Here is a 21725-nt window from a genome sequence, read left to right on the forward strand (position 1 = left end):
GAAATGCCCGCTCTCAATAATAAAGCAATTGGAAATGATTGTTCAGTTTGCAAACGAGTCAAACTTTTAAATAATTAAACAGCAATTACGATAGACTTGAAAAAACTAAAACCCATCCAATTAAATATTGACACAAAAATTCTGTTAACTATAGGCGATACTGTCCATTGATAAGTCTATGTACATTTATAGTACATGCTGGTAAGGGTAAAAACAGAAAGAGTCCTGAAGTGTGTGTGCAGAAATACTTGACTATTGCTCATGAAGCATCTCATCGATGTACTCTCAGTAAAGAAAAGTCACTCCGTTGCCAATTGAATGTGCTCAACTTGATGCTGACCTTTATGAAAACACTGATTTTGTTCAGGTGTTTTACCAGAACAGCACATACCGAAGGTATGAACATATGTGCACCATTATGCTCAACCTAACCTTAGGCCATTGTAAATCTATGCCAAGCATTCACCACAGCATGTCACAACCATATGTAACACCAACCTACCCAAGTACCAACAGTCCAAATAAATGAATAGTATGCAGTTTCAATATTACTATTTAAAAAGGCTGCTGCGCCCTACTTATCAGAATTGATATAATATAAACCAAATTGATACAAAATCGTTAAGAAACCTGCAGGATTATTTTTACTATCAATTATCCTAATCCTTCCAAACACAGCTTCTGATCAAACTTGACATGTTGAACACTGACATCTGCTGGGAGATTTAATACTGACAGGTTTGTGTCTATGTGTGCGCGTGTGTGTGTAGTCTGTTTCTGACAGAGTGGGGATGTAATGAGCAGTGGCAGGGGGAGAGCGGGCTGGAAACAGGCTGAAATCTGTTATCATCCCTTAATCTGCAAATCTCTTTTTCCAGCGTTCACAATTTAAGTGATAAGATCGTCATTCATCTGCTTATCAAATTGCATTAAGTGCACAATAGTAAATCAAATGTATGTCCTGGGAATAGTTTAATGCCAGCAGGATTTCTGCTCAAATTGGAGGAAAATGTTTCATTTGCTTTCATCTTTGTGCATCGCCACTACTGTGGCTGCTCGTTTCTGATGGAATATATTCATATGAATCTGCATCTCAATTAATCCTCCCCTACTAGCAGCATGTCTCTGTGTCTGTCTGCGTAAGCAACACTAGGACATAACACTGGAGCTGGATTTTCTCTGCTCAGTATTGTGAAGTGATCCTGGACAAGAGAACTGAATACCATGATTGACAGTTATTCAGGCACAGGTGCCAACCTAAAACTGCCAGTGAATATTTAGAGTTTGATGCACAATAATGCAATCTGTGTATGTGTAAAAAGGGTGAATGCACATCTTTAGTAATAACTGAATATTAATGTTAAGCAATTTATAAAGATTTATTAACTTAACAGGTAAAAAAATACAGATAAATAACACATTATCATGGTACTGCAGTTTTACAATGGTCAGAGTCAAGTAAGACCCGTTTGTAAGAGTAAGTAAAGAACAAACCATCCGTGACACATTGCCTTTTCGGTAGTGAAAAATACAGACCGAACCATGAGCAGTGTCACTGCAAGTTTTTGAGGTATTGGAGGCTGATATGTCCCCATTTCTTCAGCTGTATGGAGCCACCATGCAGACATCCTGACAGCCAACCAGATCAAATGACCAGAGTGAGTTGGACACAGCAAAGACTGCTGATATTAGGCTACAAGTATGCCCGAGTCGAGTCCGTCATACAGGTATTAAGTCCTTTTTAACTGGGAAGGCGTCCCATTTCAAACCATCTCCAGGTGGGGGGTGTCCAGAGGGAAGGAGAACACGTGTCAGCCAGTGACTAGAAACAAAAACAAACAAATAAAATCAAGCAGAACAGGTTACAGGAAATACAAGGCAGCATTGGTCATAGATGCAAATCATTTAACATCAGAGAGACACACCTTGTCTTCTCCACGCCCAAGAAGATCTTCCAGTTATTCAGCCTGCCATAGTTAAAAGGGTTTCTGTAAACCTGAGCAGTTAAAGAAAAAGAATCGGAGCATTTAAAAACATAGTACTGTCATTGCCATTTAACCCTCTAATTTCTTGTAATTGAAGGTTTGTAGCTCACACAACCTGAAATATGTTTACATTTGAAATATTCAACATGCTCACCCGTCCTCGTTTTGCCATTCGCTTCGTCTCTTTGCTGTTGACGTGTTTTTCGATGCTGGTCTCTCCTCTGGATATGAGGACTGCATGCCATAGGGTCAGAGATCCCAGGGCCACTGCCACAGTGCTAATGGAACAAAACACATTGTATTTGAATGAGACAACCACCACGTCACAATTCTCTACTACATACTGACAGTATGGAATCTATAGTACACAATGTTTGAAGATGCATTGTACTAAAAAGGAAGTCATGAAAGACGTAATGATGGTTTTCCGAACATTTCATACGCTTGTTTGTTTACTGAGCTCAAGCTGGAGCTGCTTCACCACCATCCACAATGTCACACTGTTTTTGCAGCTATGAGCGGCTCCTGCATTTCCTTTGTGCATTTCATTGTGGAGCAACAGTGTCAATCAACAGCATGCTCAAACATTTTTGCGACTTAGTATGCATACTTTGTTTGAGTATACTTGTGTATACCAGTGTGAGCACACTACAAACACAAAGCCTGTTTTGAATTAGTTTGTAATATGGACTTGTATATTTTACCTGGTCAGCACCCACATGTAGATGATGCTCTTATGGACCATCTTGTCCTTAAAGGTGTACGGAGGTGCAGGTGTCTGATAGTTGGTCTTGACCAAAAAAAAAAAAAACATATATTACATAACTAACAGATAACACATACGCTTATATTATTGTGTGTGTACTTTTGAGACTGTACCTGGCCAGGGGGGAGAAGCCCTATGAGAACACCCATCCCAGTTACTGGTACCCCTGACTTTTCCACATCCAGATGTTTGAAGCGCTAATGGAACAGCCCGCGTACACAAACCCGAGTGTCAAAGACAGAAACAAGGCAGTGTGAGTAAGCATCAGTAAAACCCAGCAGAGAAAGACACCAGACATGGAGGAAAAGTATATATAATAATACCCAAAAAGTCTTACAAGGACAAAACTCCAAACAGTGCCAAAGGCAACGGCGGTCAAACAGTGTGGTGTGAGTCTGAGCTTCTCACCTCAATGGCATTGTATGCATCTAGGAACAGGTTTCTGCCACTGATGCTACAGTAGACACAGCCTATGGACAGTGCGACGCAGAAGGAGAAGAAATAACGGTGGTTTAAATGCCCCACGCAGTTATTCAGCCAGGCTGAGATGCTGACATTAAGGAAACAACCATCTTTTCTCAGTCACATAAAAAAATGAAATAATTTTAGCACAAAAGGATACGACAATGATGGTCCATTTTCAGAATGCACCTGCAAAGACAAAAATTTATATTCAGTCTGGTACTTGAAACAATTTTATGAGGGTTTTCCTTGCGTGTTCACATCAGATTGACAAACCACTCATCACTTAAGGAAACACCAGAAGAGAAGAAAAACGACACTGACTCACCTGTTACAGATACCACAGTGGTGTGTTCTTGCAGGTTTGGGAATGATGCATTTTTTGCAGACCGCCACAAACGGACTGTCGTTTTTTTCCTGATTGAAAGAGGGCATTTTCATTGCATTAATAAATGTAAATTCAAATCAAAACCAGACTAGTAAGCTTTTTGGTGGCTCTGTCTTACTGTAGGGGGGTACCCTGGGGAAGTCTTGGTGGCCTTGTAGTAGTGGAAAACAATCATGACGAGGTTCCAGTGTCCATAACAAACGTGCCAAACGATCCACGGTAGAGAGTATGTGCTGAAGACCGTAGGCAGTAGGATCAGATACGCTATTGCCAAAATGGAGCTCGTCAGTATCACCACCAGACAAACAAACACCTGCAGGACAAACACAGAGAGCTTTCTTCAGAGAAGAACTTGGAAACTCCTGGAACTAATCAAAGCCTCAACACACACACACTCACCGCGCCGAACCAGCGTGTGACATAGTCCACAGTCCAAAACACCGGTTCAAAGACTGAGTCGAAAACCACATCGGAGTCTGTGAGGGAGCTGAAGTACAGTGACTGCACCAGCAGTCTCATGTACGCCCATATTGTCCTAATCGACAAAGGCAGTATAGTCCTTCCTCTCCTGGTACAGGACCTGAACCGCACACAACGCAGCAGGTGGAGGCTTGAGCTGGGACACCACCGCATTCTGCATCTGTGATATGCACGGACCTTTGAGGAACAATAAAGAAACAATATAATGAAAAAGGTACAAAAGAATACAGCAAACCGCATGTATAATAAATCCATATAAAACAAAAAAGGACATAGTAAGAAATGTTGTCCATTGTAGGGCTGCAATTATCATTACATATGCTTCTAAAGATCTTGATTTCGATTAATCAATTAATTGTTTGGTCTATTAAAACAGAAGAATAGTGACAAATGTCCATTTCCTACAGCCCAATGTGCTTTTTTAGTTTCACAAACAACCCCAAAACTTTACAGATAAGAAGCTGTAAACGGACAATAGTTTGCATTTAAACTTGAAACATTATTAGAATTATTAATTGATTAACAGTAGTTGCCAAAAGCCTGTCACCTCTTATCGAGTGTATCAAGTCAAACTTACCAAACGCTGAATTTGGAAGCCGGATTTGGGAGTTGAGTTGTTTTTATAACTAGTATCCGTCTGTGCCAATTTACACTTAAACCTCATCAGGTAGATCTATGTAACGGTGTAGCGAGATGAACAAGCCAGAGCATTCGCTTGTGAATCAAATAGAAATATGGAGGTAACAAACGAACATGTACGAATAAAGGGCTGGCTGTTAGATATGCCCAAAGCCTCTCGTTAGTTGCTTTGCAGCATTCCTGACAGGGTGCAGTCTGAGCGGAGGTTTTTGCAGCCACCTGAGTGGCCTGAAGTAGAGTTGACACTTGTCAGCAGCAGCAACACTCAGCTTCACAGCATCAGGCAATGCTAGCCTATTTAAAGACCATTGCAAGGCAATTAGGTAAGCTATCGCCTCATGAAAGCGTTAACATATAATCTGTCCATAATGCACATTGGCTGTGAACAGTCTTATAGCATCCTAACGCTTCAAACTCCCTTTTGTTTGTCCCGTGGTCCAGTGTTTTCCTGTCCAAACACTGTGTGCTGCGTCCTTATGTTCAATAATATTTCAGATTTATTTGAAGGGAATACTCACTTTTCTATAAAGGCAAGAAAGCTGCCGAAACCACCCCTCCCGTCGACATTTTCAAAAGGAAGCAAAAACGAGTTTATCGCGAAACGTCAGCGAAGAAGAGCAGAATCAGGGACCTTCTGTGACAAATCTGGATCCTGATCCGGAGCTAGTGCGCGTGCGCCAGAATCGCGGCGAAAGGCATCATGGTAGTCTGAGTCAGGAATACATTACGACATTTCAGACAGATAGATACGACACAATTGTACCTGTATATACCTGAATGTCCTATGTTGTATGCTTCTGAAACGGTCACTTTACATTATTAGAAAGGTGACACGCTGCGTGTCGTTTACTATAATTCTCAGAATGCTGGGACTTGTAGTTCTCACATGTAGAGCCAGAGCTACACTCGACCCACTCGCTCGCCATGTGGAGCCCACAGTAAGCGGGGACACAAACCTTCCAACCTCAAGCTAACGGTGTGCTGGGTTGTCAGTCATCATGTCATTTTGTTTTAACTTCGACGTCCCGGCACAATCAACAAGCCCGGACGACGTGGATGGAAATGAACTGCAAAATGGAAAGAAAGATAATACCGCTAAATATGTGAGTAACGTTAGCTCACTAATACATGTGGTCTAGGTTAAGTTACTCAAAGCTGTCAGGCAGGAGTTATGACAACTTGTTGGCATGGATATGGTCGTTATTAAAATAAAGATAATGTGTATACTTTTATGAGGGCTGAATGACGGGAAAATGGACCATATAGCTGTGTCCCAAGACTACTTATACTTTATAGATGGACAGACTACTCGTCTCCACTTCCTTCCACACTCTACCAGTGGCGGTGTCTTGAGCCGCTGTTTCGAGAGCCCACCCACACACCCACCCGAGTCAATCACGAGCCGAGCACGGCCACATGGCGTGAGTCACCGAGCTGCTACCTTAGATTAAACATGAAAATTAACTCCTAAAACTTTATAAGCGTTGTAAGAACTACCAAAAATGACAGAAAACATATTTGGGAAAGAAAATATTGGCCTGTACTTTCACTCTCTGTGCCTCTGTCAATCATTTTTTGTTTGGCCAATCATGGGCTTGTCTCCAAATAACACTGGTGTAAGTATCAGATGTGCTCGGTCTGCCAGATCGTCTTATGTCCCGCCTTCACATATGACGTCACGCATTGTGATTGGCTGTGTAGACTACTGGGCGCTCTTACAACCCGCCCCTTCTCCGCGTCTGATTGGCTATGACCTTCTAGGTCGTAGGTAAACCAGTCTGTGCTAAACGTTAACGTTAGCCTAGCTATGATGCTAACCGGCTCTACCAACTACACAGGTCCAGGAAGAGAGCATTTTATTCCTGTAGTCCGAAAGTAGGCTACCTGTTCCAAATAACGGGAAGTTGTTTTCAAAAAAGTATCGTGAAATTCACTTTAAAAAGATGTTTAGGCTGGAAACCAACTCTGTAGATTTCTAATGTTGACAGTTTCAAAATATTTCTCTGTCGACGGATTGTTCCACAAGGAAGAAAAATAATCCTTAAACTAATCCTTTTCTCCATTTAAATGAATTAATGTGCTAATTATGTATAATAATGACACATTTTATGATTTTGCAGTATTGAGGTTAGATATAAAACGGCAGGGACACACCCCCTCATTAACACACTCACACTGTATAGATATATGCAGAATATTTAATTGAGTCACTTCCTCTGTATCATTCCATCACAATTAACAATACAAATTGAAATGAAAGTTAGGTGTGCATCAGCAAGAGAGTGTAGGTGGCAAACCCCTTGCCTATAAGCCTTGACATCTGCACCGTCGATAAACAGTCACAGCGGAAATCCTACATTCATACTGATAGATGACTGTATGAGTTGTTACTCTGACACCAAAGATCTCCAGGCATTTTATCTACACTGTTGTGCTCTGGTGGTTGTGACACATGATCTTTGCAAACAGTGTTGCAGTCACACGGTGGATGACGTGGCGTATTTGTAACAGTCTCATGTAAGTTCATCAACCAGGCAACTAGTCTTTATTAGTAGAGCACATATTTTATAGACTCAATAGGTAGATATACTGTGGCATCATTATCAACCAATCAACACTGCACTGTCGTAGATTTGTTTAAATCCAAGTTCTTACATGTTCGTGGTGTTTTCACATCCAGACTTAGCATCATATTCATGACCTCCACAATTCCTATGAAATTCATATGAAGACCCAAAAGCCCCATAATCCTGTATTTTCACAGAGCCATTAGGCGCATATGTAGCTGAGGGAATACAGTTGGTCTTTAACCATGCACACTGCTTTATATCTTCCAGATGGAGGATGACGCCAAACCAGCAGAGCCAGTAAAAGAGGCCAAAGAGCATCTTCCACTCTCTGACCCACAGCTCCTCCTCAGGGATGCTGTCGCTGAAACGGTGACCATAGGAACTCTCCCCCTTCTTCACTTCCTCAATGAGACCGTTTTTGAAAAGACGGCCTCGGAGCGAGAGGACGAGGAGGAGATTCTCTCTCGCACCGTGGAGCAGAAGTCCGACCTCATCTCCGGCGTGTACGAGGGTGGGCTGAAGGTGTGGGAGTGCACTTACGACCTTCTGGAGCTGCTGGAGAAAGACGGAGAGACCTTCGGGGGGAAGGCTGTTTTGGATTTGGGCTGCGGTGCAGGCCTGTTGGGGATATTGGCTCTGCATAGAGGAGCCAGGCAGATCCACTTCCAAGATTATAACAGTACAGTTATTGAGCAGCTCACAGTGCCAAATGTAATACTAAACTGCCAAGAGGAGGAGGATGAAGTAGACAGTGAAGATGACAAAGAAGGGCGGGGCACGGGGAAAGTACAGGAGGAAGACGGTTGTAAAAAGAAGGGGAAACAAGAGGTAAAAGACGGCAGCCCACCGCCTAAGAAAAGAGCCGCAGACCTATCCCAGCACCATTCACTAGCTAAGTGTCGGTTCTTCTCCGGTGACTGGAGCACGTTTCTTGCTTTGGTTAAGAAGGAGGACCCACAACCCAAATATGACATTATATTCACTTCAGAGACTATCTACAACACGGCATACTACCCAGCGCTACACGAGACCCTCCACAGACTGCTTGCCCCAGATGGGCTCGTCTACCTCGCCACCAAATCCCACTACTTCGGTGTCGGTGGTGGACTGCACCTGTTTGAGACGTTTGTGGAGCAGAGGGGTGTTTTCTCTTTAGATCACCTGTGGGACGGTGAAGAAGGACTTCAGAGACACGTAGTCGTCCTTCGTTTTAGAATGGCAAAGAAGTGAAGCAGCTGGGTTTGATACGCGGCTTCGTTCATGTAATAACTGACGCTCTGCACAGTTAAACACAATAAAAATATCGGGATTTTTTTCTATGTGCTTGCAAGTTGTATGTAAGAACAACTGTGGTAAAATAAGGAAGCGCTGTAATAAAATATGCTGTCTCATCTCCGATTTGGTCTTTTGTTACCTATACCTTCTCTCACTTCCTATATAGAAATTTGAATATGTCTGCCAGTAAGTGAAGTGCAGTTAAAAGGGGCTGTTAGTGGTCTTTAGATGCATGGGGAGAAAAGAAAGGAAATGGGCTCAGTGACCTTTGCAAGTGATTTCCCCAGTGTTCAAACAGCAGCATGAAAGCCAGGCTTGTTTCTGAAGTCCGGCACAAAATGTCAATTGCAACTTATCCTACCAGCCCAAGGATGTAGTTTGAAAGTGGATTCTAAAGTCACTGCACATCATTGGTGGGACTCTATGGGGTCTCTGTACCTCTTATTTAAGTAGTGGCTCCTCTTGATTCTGTGGGGGTTTTTAAGCATCAGTTAATGTCACTACGTAATCTGGGTGTGCTCCATTGCAAAACAAAAGGTCACGACACATTGGCACGAGTACTGACAGCCAGGAAATATGTGCAAAAACGCATCCAAGTAGAGGAAGGGAACTATGTGGTAATTTTTCCAACACCGTGTGGAATCCCCTCTTTGTCCAGATCAAGGAAATCAATTTAATTATTCTGACAGGGCTTTTTTTTCTGAGGAAGTGTGCATGAAATTCAGACTAGTTTCTCGTGTTGATGACGAGGACTTCAGAGGGTTGTCACAGGGTCAGTGACCAATGAAACTGTTGTATTACTGTCAGGTGGCGTGTTCAACAACTGTGGTTTTACCCTGCTGACCCAGTCCTCTCATGTCCGGCTGATTGAACACCATCAGTATCGCATCATGTTTGACCAAGACCAGAGAGCAAACAAAGTTATTTTAGGAAGGCTGTGCTTTTGTATACACCCCTATCAGACCTCACCTGAATAAATGACTCCAGCTACACAAATATTCACATGAATCAATCTCATCATAATCATGCCCATGACGCAGGTAGCACACACTGCCCTCCTGACAAATAATAGTTATTCGAAGATAAGAAAACACTTTTCTAGGAAACAAAATGTATCCATGTCAAACATGACTGTGTATTTCAACACCCACCGTGTGTGGATAGAATTTCCACATACATATGTAAATATGTTGTATTGTTAAGACTATTTCTCTATTACGCACACACAAACACCAAACACCAAACACGGTTTCTGTTTGCATATGCCAGGCCAGCAAACTTCCAGTGTGTCTGCCTCGTCATCGTCTCTCATCTCGACAGCTGTTCATGGCCTGTGGGGGAATTCCTGGTTCCTCGAGTAGACACAGCCTTTACCCTGCTTACTTTATGGGAACAGGGGGCAGGGCCAGTCAGATGGTTTTCCTCAGAAACTATTATGTGTTGATTCACTGTGAGGGGGCGTGCTGTTCACCACTCCCACTGTTTCCTTCTTACTGGGAAGTGACTGTCAGGCTTACCGAACGGAGGGAGCGTATGAAAAACAGATAGCGAGGAGGGAGGGCGACTGATGGGTGATGTGAAAGGTGGGGGGTATTTAAGGTGCTTCGCTCTGAATGTCAGGCAGTATGTCGTATCCTTCCTCGGGGCTTGGAGGATGTGGGAGAGTGAGCAGAACACGCAGGTGAACCGGGGAGGGAGGGCTGACTGTATGTGTTGTGCTGAGAGACTTGCTGCTGTTATAACATCGTGTTGTTGAGATGGGACTGCTGAAGAGTGTTTAATGCTCGTCCCTGCAAGAGCACCGTCCTGGGAGAAGTATTTCTGATGTATTCAAGATCTGGAGAGAAACGTTTCAGTGAATGACTGGGGTAAGTAGTACTTAGGAAGAAAACGTTCTTAAACTAATCAAATTATTGTCAATTTAAAAGAAAAATAATTTCGTCTAAAATGGTCAAAAATGCGTATTCAAAACCACGAGCTACAAACTTTCAACATGTTTAAGTTATGATGTTTTTGAATTTGAAACAACATCCCCATTTTCTTCCTCCAGGCAGATGAAAGGAGTCAATGTTCTATGTTAATGTGGGAGCTGTTTAAACTATTGCAGGCTTTAAGAGTGAATTCATGCCCTCATAGGGGAATTATTTTCTGGTAATAGGCTGTAGAACGGGTTGTTTCCCAGTCCAACTGCCGGAAAGATAGGAGTTTCCTGGATGTGTTCAGGTGTGGCCTTCCTCAAAAAGTTCATTGTACTGTATTGCATGTCTCCTAAAAGAATGTACACCCACTGAACAAACTCCAGTGACTGAGATAACATTGAGGAATTATCTTGCGATACTGCCACTGTTAATATTGACTCCTAGCCTTCAGTGAGGTGTGTTTTTATTTTTTTAGATGAAGGAAGAGATCCTGTAAAACAAGTCAGTTAATATCAAACTTACTTTGGAGGGTTCAAAGATACATCGACCAACAGTTTGTCAGCAGTCACATTGTCCCAAAGTTCTTTTCCTGGGAGTGTGTGTGCCATAAATGATGAGTCATTTCATGCCTTGATCAGAGCACTATCACCATGATTTGATTCAGTGCTTGCATCAGCCGAGTGGACACACTTTCATTTCAGTGGTTGAGAAGCATTTACAGGAATACCTAGGGTAAGATGGTTGGATTTCCTCAGATGACCCTGAAACTTCTCACATGCTCTGTAACCACAGCATTGGATCCATTCAATCATAGCGGCCTTTTTGGAGGTTTGTTTTCCACTTTGGTTTCATTGCACTCACGTGAAATGCCTCTCAATCTGTTTCCTATTTATGAAAAAGTGTGTTTAAATTACATGTTGCAATATCCTGTATAATGCAAATGCCAACTATGATTAATAACTGTTTAAGACGAACTTCAGTTGCAACTGTAATGGCCTCTTGCTCAATCTTCCAATGAATGAAGTAGATGTTATCGTCTCATCGTCACCCTGCAGTTCTTGTGAAATGGGGAAGGTCGTGGGTGACTCAACCTCAACGTGCAGCTCAACATCTTGTAACTTCTGTATCTTAAACACACTTGTTAATTCCAGAAGGTTTGTAAGCTTTTTTTTTATTGATTATAAATTGCTTTATTTAGTTTTTTTAAATTTCATTAAGACATGGGCAGAGTTGAAAAGAGCATTATTAATGAAGCATGAGTCGTGTCAAACGATCACTCGAGACTCCTGAGGACCAAATATTGATAAGTGTTGTACTATGAGAACTGAATTCCATAGATGGTGGCATCTTCAGGCGTCATCTATGGGCTCAGTTCTTTTGGTATGGTACTAATTTGTCAACCTTAAGGCACAGCACAAGAAAGCGGAAAATCCCGACCGAATCACAAAGTATTAATACGTGGTTTACATTCATTCCAGCATGTCATAGGCTTACCTATTACTTTTGTATGTGTGTTTATGTATTTTTATGTGAATAAAATACAACTTTGGAAATTACTGATCAGAGTTTATAATGCATATTGTATATTCTTAATAAACTTAATCAAAGATAATGATTTCTGTCCGATTTATTGACTCTCTTTTTGTTTGAATTTGAAATACTACAACGTTTAAGAACTCAGTCATATATATATATAGTTGTAGTACACCAGTAGTCCTTCCGGTTTAACAGTTATTTTAGAATATGCCATGCTCTGTGCATATGACCCTCCTTATTCTCTCTGTAATTGTACATGTATATCTTCCACATGGATTGAACAACATAACAGAAGAAGGTCCAGTAGTGGTTGAATTCTTTACCACCCTGGTTTCCTAAAGTTGGTGTGTTTTTACATTTTCATATTGCTACATTTACTCAAATAAACAATATCAATACTTACTCAAACATTAGTTAGTTGGCCCGTACAAAACTGTGAAGCCCCACAACCCTAAAATCACATCTGCCCACTGTTTGATTGACAGTGTATCAGCCAATCACAATTATCAACAAATCCATACGCAGCTAAAATCCAGAGCCATATAAAGGCAAAGTCGAGTCAACAGAAGTTCAAAATGCTTGATTTTTATGTGATTCGCGTAGACTTCAGATAGTTCAAGGATGTACTTGGTCGGCAATTTGCATGCGTAGATATTGGTAGATATCGGTACAAACGGAGAGCGATTTTTGCTAATTAGTTGTCAATAAATTAATCCATTTTTTACTGGGCAGAGTTGGCCGTTTCTGAAGTTAACTGGTCATCATTGGAGTGAGGAAGAGACTCAGTACAAGCACAGTCTATGCAGCTCTTTAATTTAGCAGGAACAAACTGAGGCAAGTCAGCTCCAATATCCAGCAGGACCCTCGCTGTGCACACTGCAGTTTGGTTTTAGCCAAAAAGGAAAACAAATCCTGCATCCTACTGACGTCGCTGTAATGTAGCCAGGCTGCATCCTGTAGGCCTTATTTAGCTAGTAACTTTAAATCACAATGGCCCTCTAACTTCATGTTAAAGTGAAACAACTACAAACTACATTCCCGACATAATACAATGACAGAATACATGTTTAATATGATTATTTATGAAATACAGTAGTATAATACTTTTTGTTTTTAGTATTATTCTCCAGTAAATCTAGTATGATTCATTTTTCAAAATTGCTGGTCTATTTTAAATTGACCTCATGTTTTTAATATCACAAAGTCTTCCAAATTCCCTGTCCCATTCCTCTGGTACCATTCTCTTAATCTACTCATTTAGTGGTGGAATTTCCTCTAACATGCTTTAATGCACAAGTTGTGCTGATAATATACAATATCTTTCTTAAAACGTTTTACATTTTAAAAGTCCATCACGAACGGTCCACCATTCCGCTATAAATGACTTAACTTTACTTTACTTAATTTCGGTGAACTATTGAGAAGATCCATCAGCAGCCATTACTGTTAAAAAGAAAGGTCCAATGGCGTGACTCTGATTCAACGGCTCTGCTGTAATCCCATTCCTCATTGGCCATTACCAGCCATCAGTCAGTTACGTCACCACACCCATCAACCAATGGCGAGGTAGTTTCTATACAGGATGAGCAACAGGCTGAGACCCTGCTGGTGTAGCACAACGGTCGGGATTAAACCTGTTTTTAGTCGGTCTACATTAGCAGAGTAAAGCCTTTATGATTTAGGGTTGTCTGGCAGTCGTGGAGCTGTGGGTAAACAGCAGAAGATAGCAGCACACACACTTTAAAAAAAATAGAAAACCATATTTGTTCGAGGCCGTGGCATGGATGAGGTACGGCCTACCAGTGGTGCTCAAACCCACGGGCTGGTGCCGCTGTTTCCACCCGGACTGCAGGCTATCTACGGGGAATGCCGGCGACTTTACCCCGAACAGGCCAACCCGCTTCAAGTCACAGCCATTGTGAAATATTGGTAGGTAACGTTACTCCGTGTTGTGGTTGCTGGTCTGACAAACATGTAGGCCCTAAGTGTGTTGAACACGTTTAAGTTGTGGTGGCTAGACGTTTAGCCAGTAATTACCCAGCTAGCTGCTAAGCTAACGTTTCAGCAAACTACGTAACTTTACAGGAGCCATGCTGTGCGTAACGTTCACTGCGAACTTACTTTGTTTTGGGTTAGTTTGAGGATTTAGTACCCAAATATACTAGTTTAATTAGAACATCTTACTTTAAATTAAATGTTGCCCACTACTTTCGTACAAGTTAAGCTAAGCTAACTCTCTTTACGTGGTGGGTGTGCGTAAAAGTAAACAATGACAACAATAACAATGTCTGACACGGCTGATGGTTTTACGTTTTCAGGTTAGGGGGACCTGACCCGTTAGACTACATCAGCATGTACAGGAGTACGGGCTGTCTGACTCAGGACGTCCAGGAGCACTGGCACTATGTCAGCTTCGGACTGAGTGACCTGTATGGGGACAATAGGGTCCATGAGTAAGTATGCTGCGCTAATGTAAATACGTGACTTCCTGTTGCACCGGGGAGTTGGGGGTCATTTCAACACGTTTGATGGGGTAGACTAAAAGCTCTCCTGTTCTGTGTTTATTTATTTAAAAATATTAAATCTGTACATCACATCAAGCCTGTCCAAGTATGAGCCCTTAAAGAGTAGACCACAGACACTCACACTTTGTGATTTTTAACAACACACGCGCATATAAGAAATCATAATAGCTCCTGATGTTCTGTTCACCCAGTTTCTTAATGTGTGTGTTAGATTCACAGGGGCAGACGGGCCCAGTGGGTTTGGTTTTGAGCTCACATTTCGACTCAAAAGAGAGACGGGAGAGACGGCACCGCCAACCTGGCCGGCTGAACTCATGCAAGGCTTGGCTCGCTATGTCTTCCAGTCAGGTAAGAGCACAGTAACTGTGTACAGCTGTGCTTTCTTTCATGTTTTCAAGAGGAAACTAAACATTAAAACACCTCAAAGTCGAGGTTAGCTATTTATTCTAATACTCTATTGTAAATTATTTGAACAACTTAAGTGTGGAACTATTAAGGTTTCATTTATTATATTAAAATCACCAAAAATCTAGTATTAATATAATAGCTGGCTTGTAAAAGAAAGTGCTTTTCTTAGTTTAGTTAAAAGTTTTAGCTATTAGTCAGATTACACAAGCAGGTTTGAGACATTCATTTGGGCTCTGGTCATTTCCTGTTATTTAAGACATTTTAGGAACTGATTAATTGACTAATCAATAAAGTGAACCACAGAAAAACATTGTTGGTTCCAGCCCTACATTCCTCGTCCTTCACCTGGAAAATGTGTGACAGAGAGCAATGGTTTGTGCTCTTCATTTAGTCCCCACTTTGCTAATAGTCTAGTAAATGATTCATCTGAGCGTGTGTTATTCTGATGGACCAACTCTTTGGGCTGCAGTTGGCATGCCTCCTCGTCGGGCCTTTGTGAATGCTGAGAATGTGTTCTGTGTCATGGTTGTTGGACTTCCTGTGATACATTCAAATATGCAGGAAAAGAGGGGTCGGCTGCAGGCAGCCGTCTTAGGTTTAGGACACATTATTTTGTGTTTTTGGAGCTCTGGGTATTGACAGGAAGTCTAATTTCCCCTTTCTTTCCCTTCTCCATTTCAAACAGATTGTTTTCACAAATGGCAAACAAGACATTGTTTTAGTGTGTGAGTGTAGATGCTATTTGTAACGGGTGTAACACTATGCTGCTACGTTCTTCAGTTGTGTATTATAATGTGCACATGGGAGTGTGGTTGAGAGGGAAGGGGGCATTTTAAAGCTGTGAAAGAGAAGAAAGCTCTCCTCTCCTCACCACCCAGCCCTTCTCTGCTCTCCAGCTGGGGTCAATTTGCGCGTGGGTGGGCCGGGCTCCCGAGCTAAATGAATTCTGGCCATCTTCCCCCTCGCTTTTCTCCTGCAGCGAATCTGGACTGGGTGCATGTTACCTCCCAAGCCGAGAGTTTCCTCAGATGGAAATGTCATTTTTATGCTTTTTCTTGCCACATTTGCTTCTCCCTTTCTCTCACTTACTCCCTCTCATTCTGCTGCGGATCTGTGGCCTATGATTCCCTGTTACTGCAACTTTCTTTCATCAAGTCTGTACCATCGGATCAGGAGAAGTAGGAAAGTAGGACTGCTTTCCTCTGGTGACCGACAGTACAGGCTCAAACACACTCTGCCGACTAAGAGTCACGACTAAGTGTGCATTCTAGATGACTTAAAACAGCACATTTTGCCCGAATTTAGAAACGAATTTCTCCTTATTTTGTCTCTTCTGCAGAAAACACGTTTTGTAGTGGCGACCACATATCGTGGCACAGTCCACTAGACAACAGTGAATCTCGTATCCAGCACATGTTGCTGACAGAGGACCCACAGATGCAACCGGTTCAAACCCCATTTGGCTCAGTGAGCTTTCTCCAGGTGAGTTCAAATATGTGATTTTCACTGACTAAACTCTTTGTGACATTCAGTCAATATTACATAATGCTACCAAACATCAATAGAAAGGAACCACACTGTAGACCACACGCGTTCATGCTCTGCACGGCCTCCTATAGATTGTGGGTGTGTGCACTGAGGAGCTCCAGGCAGCCCAACAGTGGAACGGCCAAGGCATCCTGGAGCTGATGCGTGGAGTCGGAGTGTGAGTACGACTGCATAAGCACACGATTCAGCTGGAGAATTAAGAAGCCATGTGTTTAAAACGACGCTGTACATATTGGGCTTTATTATTATTTGTTATTATTCTTCGGTCTTATTCTGAGTTATTTGTTCATTTATTAACTGTTAGTTAAGCTTGATTAATGATCGTGGTTAATGCTGCCCTGGACTCATGTTGATGATTGTGTTGTGTACAGAGCTGGTGGCTCCTGGCTGATCACAGACATGAGGAGAGGCGAGACCATCTTTGACATTGATCCACACCTACAAGTAAGGCTTTATTAAGTCCTGCATCACGCAAAAGAGATGTGCTCTCTGGCCCTATTTAGGGCCCCCTGTTGGCCCCCGACATCTTGTCAGCCTCATGTGAGCTAGTGTTGATGATTGCGTATATCTATTTCTTGCTCATCTAAGCAGGAGAGAGTGGACCAGGGTATTGAGACAGAGGGCTCTAACCTGAGCGGGGTCAGCGCCAAATGTGTGTGGGACGACCTGAGTCGACCGCCAGAGGACGAGGAGGACAGCCGCTCCATCTGTATCGGCTCACAGCCACGGAGGCTCTCGGACAAAGGTACGGACAAAGGAGTGAGAAGAGTGCGTCATGTAATTAATCCAAGAAGGCTTAACCAATCGGCACATAGCAGTTCTGGTTCCATGCTGTCAGCAGTGCACGGTGGAATCGGTCCACGCTGATCTTTGTCTGTGTGTTGACAGACACGGAGCAGATTAGAGAGACTCTGAGAAAAGGACTGGAGTTTAACAGCAAGGCAGCAATACCACCCATCAGCAGCCAGAGACAGAGCCACGAGAGACCTCAGTAAGTGTTCCTCCCACACACACAGCACAAGGGCGGCATAACTCCCTCCGCCGTGTGCAATGACTCACAGCGCAACTGACATCTGAACTTAGCTAAAGGCCATAACGTGGTGGTTTGTCACAAATATGTTGCTATTTTTCTGTGGAAGTTGTTGCCCCGTGTTCCGCCGACTCAGGTAACCGCTCCTTGAAAGGAGTTGTCTAATCTGTGTCTGTACGTTTCCATAAACAGACAAAAGCCGAGGAGCCGCCGTTTCCTTCACAGCAGCTGTTTTTAACAGATGGCCATTCTTTCGCAGCCGATTGTACCGAATCAAGACTTCCTCACTTATATTTCCCCTTTGTTGTCTTCCTCTCTTTTCTCTTCTCTTCTTTGTCTGTTTTCTCAGGAGTCGGAAGGACAGTTTAGAGAGTGAGAGTTCAGCGGCCATTGTTCCTCACGAGTTGGTCCGAACACGACAGCTGGAGAGCGTCCATCTGAAATTCAACCAAGAGTCGGGCACACTGTTGCCTCTCTGCCTGCGGTACTGCGCCGCTCTCTCTTTTACGCCCACGCACATTATTTACCCTTTCGGAATGCCCCCTTAGACAGACCGATAAACAAATGGTTCAGTTCACATCTTGTTGGATGGGTGTGGCAGAATGTCTTAATAGAACCAGAGCCAAATGACATCATCTTGATTTTCCTCCTTCTACTTTCACTTTGATGCCGAGAAAATAAAAAGCTTTCCAGAGAAGTGCACATAAATCTAACCTGTGAAGTGGAGCCAATGATCACCATGCGTTCATTGTCGAACACTTGTAACTTAATTAAAGAAAGGCTCTGGTCCCCTGTGTTCGTCTGGCATGTTTATAGGTTTGCTGTTTTTACTTCTCTTTCCTGACTCTTGACAAACTCTAGAAGTCAGCAGAGGTTATGACGGTATGTTGACGCCATCATTGAGTCCCTGGAGTCAACATAGCTCATGTACAGTGTCTGGCTCTCTTTCTGCTCACCCCCCCACCCAACGAGAATGTCAAACAGGAAGTAGCTTTAGACAAAGGTCACGATTTACTGAATCAAAACTGTGATTTTCAGTGTTGGCTAACACACGATGAATGGATCCTCACCGTGTTGTATTTAAGTTTCACAGACATAAGGAAAATCTTTTTTTAAAAGGTTAAAACATGCACTATAAATGCTCACAAACGTGAATTCAGACACAAAAAAGTCATTACAGTACATGCTTTGGCGACAACCAATAAATGAAGATGCAGGAGCATGCGTGTTTGGGCTTACTCACCTTTCACCTTCATCCACAAAGTGACATGTTTTGGAAAGTGTGTTTTGTAGACAAACATAAGAAATGACTGTCGGGTTATTTATAACCTGCTTTATGTGATCTCTGTCTGAGGAAAAGAGGAGACCTTTGTGTGAGAGCACAGTGTAAAGGGCCCAATTATGTGATGCTGACACTGGCTGTGATTACATCAAATGTTGCCTACAAACTTGACTTTTAATATCGCAACGTTTGTGAAAATATGTGAGCATTTTGAACTATGCTACCCTCCCAACCGCACCCAAGTTAGGATGTCTGACATATTTTACATCTACTGTATTGAAAATGTTTACTAATTGTCTTGGTAATTCAGGGTAAATCACTTTTTCATTCAATCACAAAGCCACTATGTTGTTTCTACTAGTGAACTTATAGCATTTAAATGATGAAGTCCATACAGTCACATGAAGAGGAAACATTTATGTCCTCGGATTGTTTTTTTCTTCCACAGATTAATTCTTGAAAACCTCTGTAAGATGCTGACTGTTACACTGTTGCCTCAAGCCATTCTAAATGTCAAAATGGGAACTGGCTATCATCAGTCATCACAGAAACATTTTTTTTAGAAAGTATAATAACTAATTATAGGTGCAATAAGTATAACTTGCTAGTAATTGTCCCGTGGAAAGTAAAGTACTCTGTTATGGCTAAAATCAATGAAAACACACCTTTTGTAGTTCACACTGTTCTGTGTTTCATCCTTTACAGAGGCCGGTTGCTCCACGGGAGACACTTCACATACAAAAGCATCAATGGAGACACAGCCATTACATTTGTGTCTACTGGAGTTGAAGGAGCGTTTGCTACTGAAGAGCATCCATATGCAGCCCATGGGCCCTGGCTTCAGGTACACACACACACGCACATAAACTGAAGGTTTCCATGTGGTGATTTCCTATTTAGTGCATTTATTTGACCGTCCGCTCTCCTTGTGTAGATATTGTTGACTGAGGAGTTTGTGGAGCAGATGCTTGGGGATCTACAGGAGCTCAACACTCGCGAGGAGGTAAATTAAACCCCGTTTTCTTTTGTGTAACTTTGATTTTCAGTCTGGTTTTGTTCAACTGCCTGTTTGTGTGTCCTTTCTCTTTGTACAGACAAAGTTACCAAAGGAGTACAGTTGGCCAGAAAAGAAGTTGAAGATCTCTGTCCTTCCAGACTCTGTGTTTGATAATCCACTGCAATGAGACGGAGACACTTCTAGAACCCTCCATCATACAAACCCCTGCAGACACACACTTCCAGAGTGGACCATCGTGAACAGGAGACCTCGCAGAGCAGGCAGCGACCCTGAGCTGTCTGGGCGCACAGATATGTTGATCCCTCAGAGGACGGCCAGAGACCTGAACATGATCTGAGGGAAGATCTAAACTCTTTTGACTGTTACCGCATTCTTAGACTAGCCCCACTGTTTACAAAGTTTCTCTCGGGCTTGAATGCTTTTTGGGAATGTCAAGTCCAGCCTGTGTAGATGGTCATTATAGGTGACACACTAGCTGTAGGGGTAAATCAGGGTGTTGTCATTCCTCCAGTAAGGCCTGCCAAGGTCTGAGGTCCAAAACATGCGTCATAAATACATTTGATACCGCATCCTGTGATCTGCAGACACGGCGTCTCCGGCGATAACAGTGTTGCTGACCTCAAAAGCAATTCTATTTATTCCACTGGCCTTTTAGAACAGACGGAAAAGTCACATATTGGACATTTTATTCAGTTTTTCTTTTGATTGAGCTCGTGTGTGTGTGTGTATAGTATTTACAAATGCTGGACATTTTTCTCTTGTGTGTTTGTGGTCATACCAAAGTTTTAACTGTTGGCAGTCTGTTGCCAATACAGTCTGTGTCAAATGTGTCCCGATTCTATAATAATGAAATGTCAGGCTGAGCTATGATTGATTGATTGATATTCACAGTTTGTCTGGAATAATCAAACAAGCGTCTGGCTTATTTTCTTATCTGGCAAATGCTGCAGGTATAACCACCTCTTCACCCCTGTGCCAAGAACATGACTCCTGTATATATATATTTTTTTTTTTTATTCGCGCATCATGATCGTCTGAAGTTATGAAATTAAATCATAACTTCAGAAGTCCGTTGGAAATGTTCAGAGACTAGGAATCTGTGATCAGTGTTGTCTCCGGTGGCCACATAAATATGAGTTTTGTTTCATCAGTAGGACCTGCTGATGATGAGTTGTAGTAATATTCCTCAGTGCCTTGTGTAGGAAAGGACCACGTCTTCTCTTGATGCTGCCTAAAGCTCCTCGGCTGTTGAAGAGAAGTCACATTAAATCAAGGCCGCTGCGTTCGCTCTTTTTCTGTCATTGCATTCCATTTGAACACAAAAACAGATACGACTGCTTCTACTACAGATATGTACTCTTATACAACATCTTGTGTTTGTTTGTCTTTTTCTATTCAGAGTGACATGTAAGGTTCAGACATTGTTGACATGGTATTTTGTTATTACTATCTTATGACTGAACTGCCTGATTGTAATCCCAAGTGCATTAAAGCGTGCAAGTATTTACATAAATAAAGCTGGAACACTAATGCAGAATTACAGAGGAGCTTATTTTATTTAAAGATGTGTGTGAATGCTTTTATCCATGTGTTTTACGCACAAACACACAGCCATGGTAACATGCAATGTCACCATGGCTGTGCATAAAGTTTAGTATGTTGAGACACACTGGATTACACTATTGTGTTTATGTTCCTATTAAGGCATATAATCATATAATGGTGATTATTTAATTATTAATAAAATGAGAATAATAAGGCATGTTTTAGAATAGTATCTTAATGCATTATTGTTTTTTTAATCAACAATTTATTCATGTTTTATCGGTAGAAGCCAATAGAAGTCCGTAATAAAAGCAAGTTTTGGTTGAAAGGTTGTGAAAAATCCGTTTGA

The 21725-nt window shown here is 42.1% G+C and overlaps 3 protein-coding genes across 4 annotated transcripts; 2 read left to right on the forward strand and 1 right to left on the reverse strand.

Annotated features, from left to right (window-relative positions):
• Window positions 1–1360: 1360 nt before the first annotated feature.
• Window positions 1361–5370, reverse strand: zdhhc16a (zDHHC palmitoyltransferase 16a). The gene is made up of 11 exons (XM_076076971.1): window positions 5239–5370; window positions 4001–4258; window positions 3720–3914; window positions 3542–3630; window positions 3374–3402; window positions 3160–3293; window positions 2865–2948; window positions 2690–2775; window positions 2140–2263; window positions 1926–1996; window positions 1361–1822 (listed from the first exon to the last, which is right to left on the reverse strand). Exons 2-11 carry the CDS (start codon window positions 4232–4234, stop codon window positions 1720–1722), a joined length of 1149 nt encoding a protein of 382 aa, XP_075933086.1. The 5' UTR covers window positions 4235–4258; window positions 5239–5370; the 3' UTR covers window positions 1361–1719.
• Window positions 5371–5489: 119 nt separating this feature from the next.
• mettl18 (methyltransferase 18, RPL3 N3-histidine) lies at window positions 5490–8683 on the forward strand. Of its 2 annotated transcripts, none has more exons than XM_076076933.1 (2): window positions 5490–5823; window positions 7558–8683. In XM_076076933.1, exons 1-2 carry the CDS (start codon window positions 5719–5721, stop codon window positions 8518–8520), a joined length of 1068 nt encoding a protein of 355 aa, XP_075933048.1. In that variant the 5' UTR covers window positions 5490–5718; the 3' UTR covers window positions 8521–8683. The 2 variants fall into 2 exon arrangements, with proteins under 2 accessions (XP_075933048.1, XP_075933049.1); XM_076076934.1 differs by lacking the exon at window positions 5490–5823 and adding an exon at window positions 5891–7237.
• A 4900-nt stretch (window positions 8684–13583) lies between these two features.
• Window positions 13584–21368, forward strand: sufu (suppressor of fused homolog (Drosophila)). The gene is made up of 12 exons (XM_076076972.1): window positions 13584–13949; window positions 14339–14473; window positions 14757–14893; window positions 16293–16435; window positions 16573–16658; window positions 16873–16945; window positions 17090–17246; window positions 17390–17492; window positions 17881–18015; window positions 19519–19657; window positions 19748–19816; window positions 19908–21368. The coding sequence occupies exons 1-12, from the start codon at window positions 13801–13803 to the stop codon at window positions 19995–19997; spliced, it is 1416 nt and encodes a 471-aa protein (XP_075933087.1). The 5' UTR covers window positions 13584–13800; the 3' UTR covers window positions 19998–21368.
• Window positions 21369–21725: the final 357 nt, after the last annotated feature.

This window comes from Anarhichas minor, unplaced genomic scaffold, assembly GCF_050575085.1.
Source record: "Anarhichas minor isolate MPS153535 unplaced genomic scaffold, ASM5057508v1 ptg000058l, whole genome shotgun sequence".
NCBI classification, from domain to species: domain Eukaryota; kingdom Metazoa; phylum Chordata; class Actinopteri; order Perciformes; family Anarhichadidae; genus Anarhichas; species Anarhichas minor.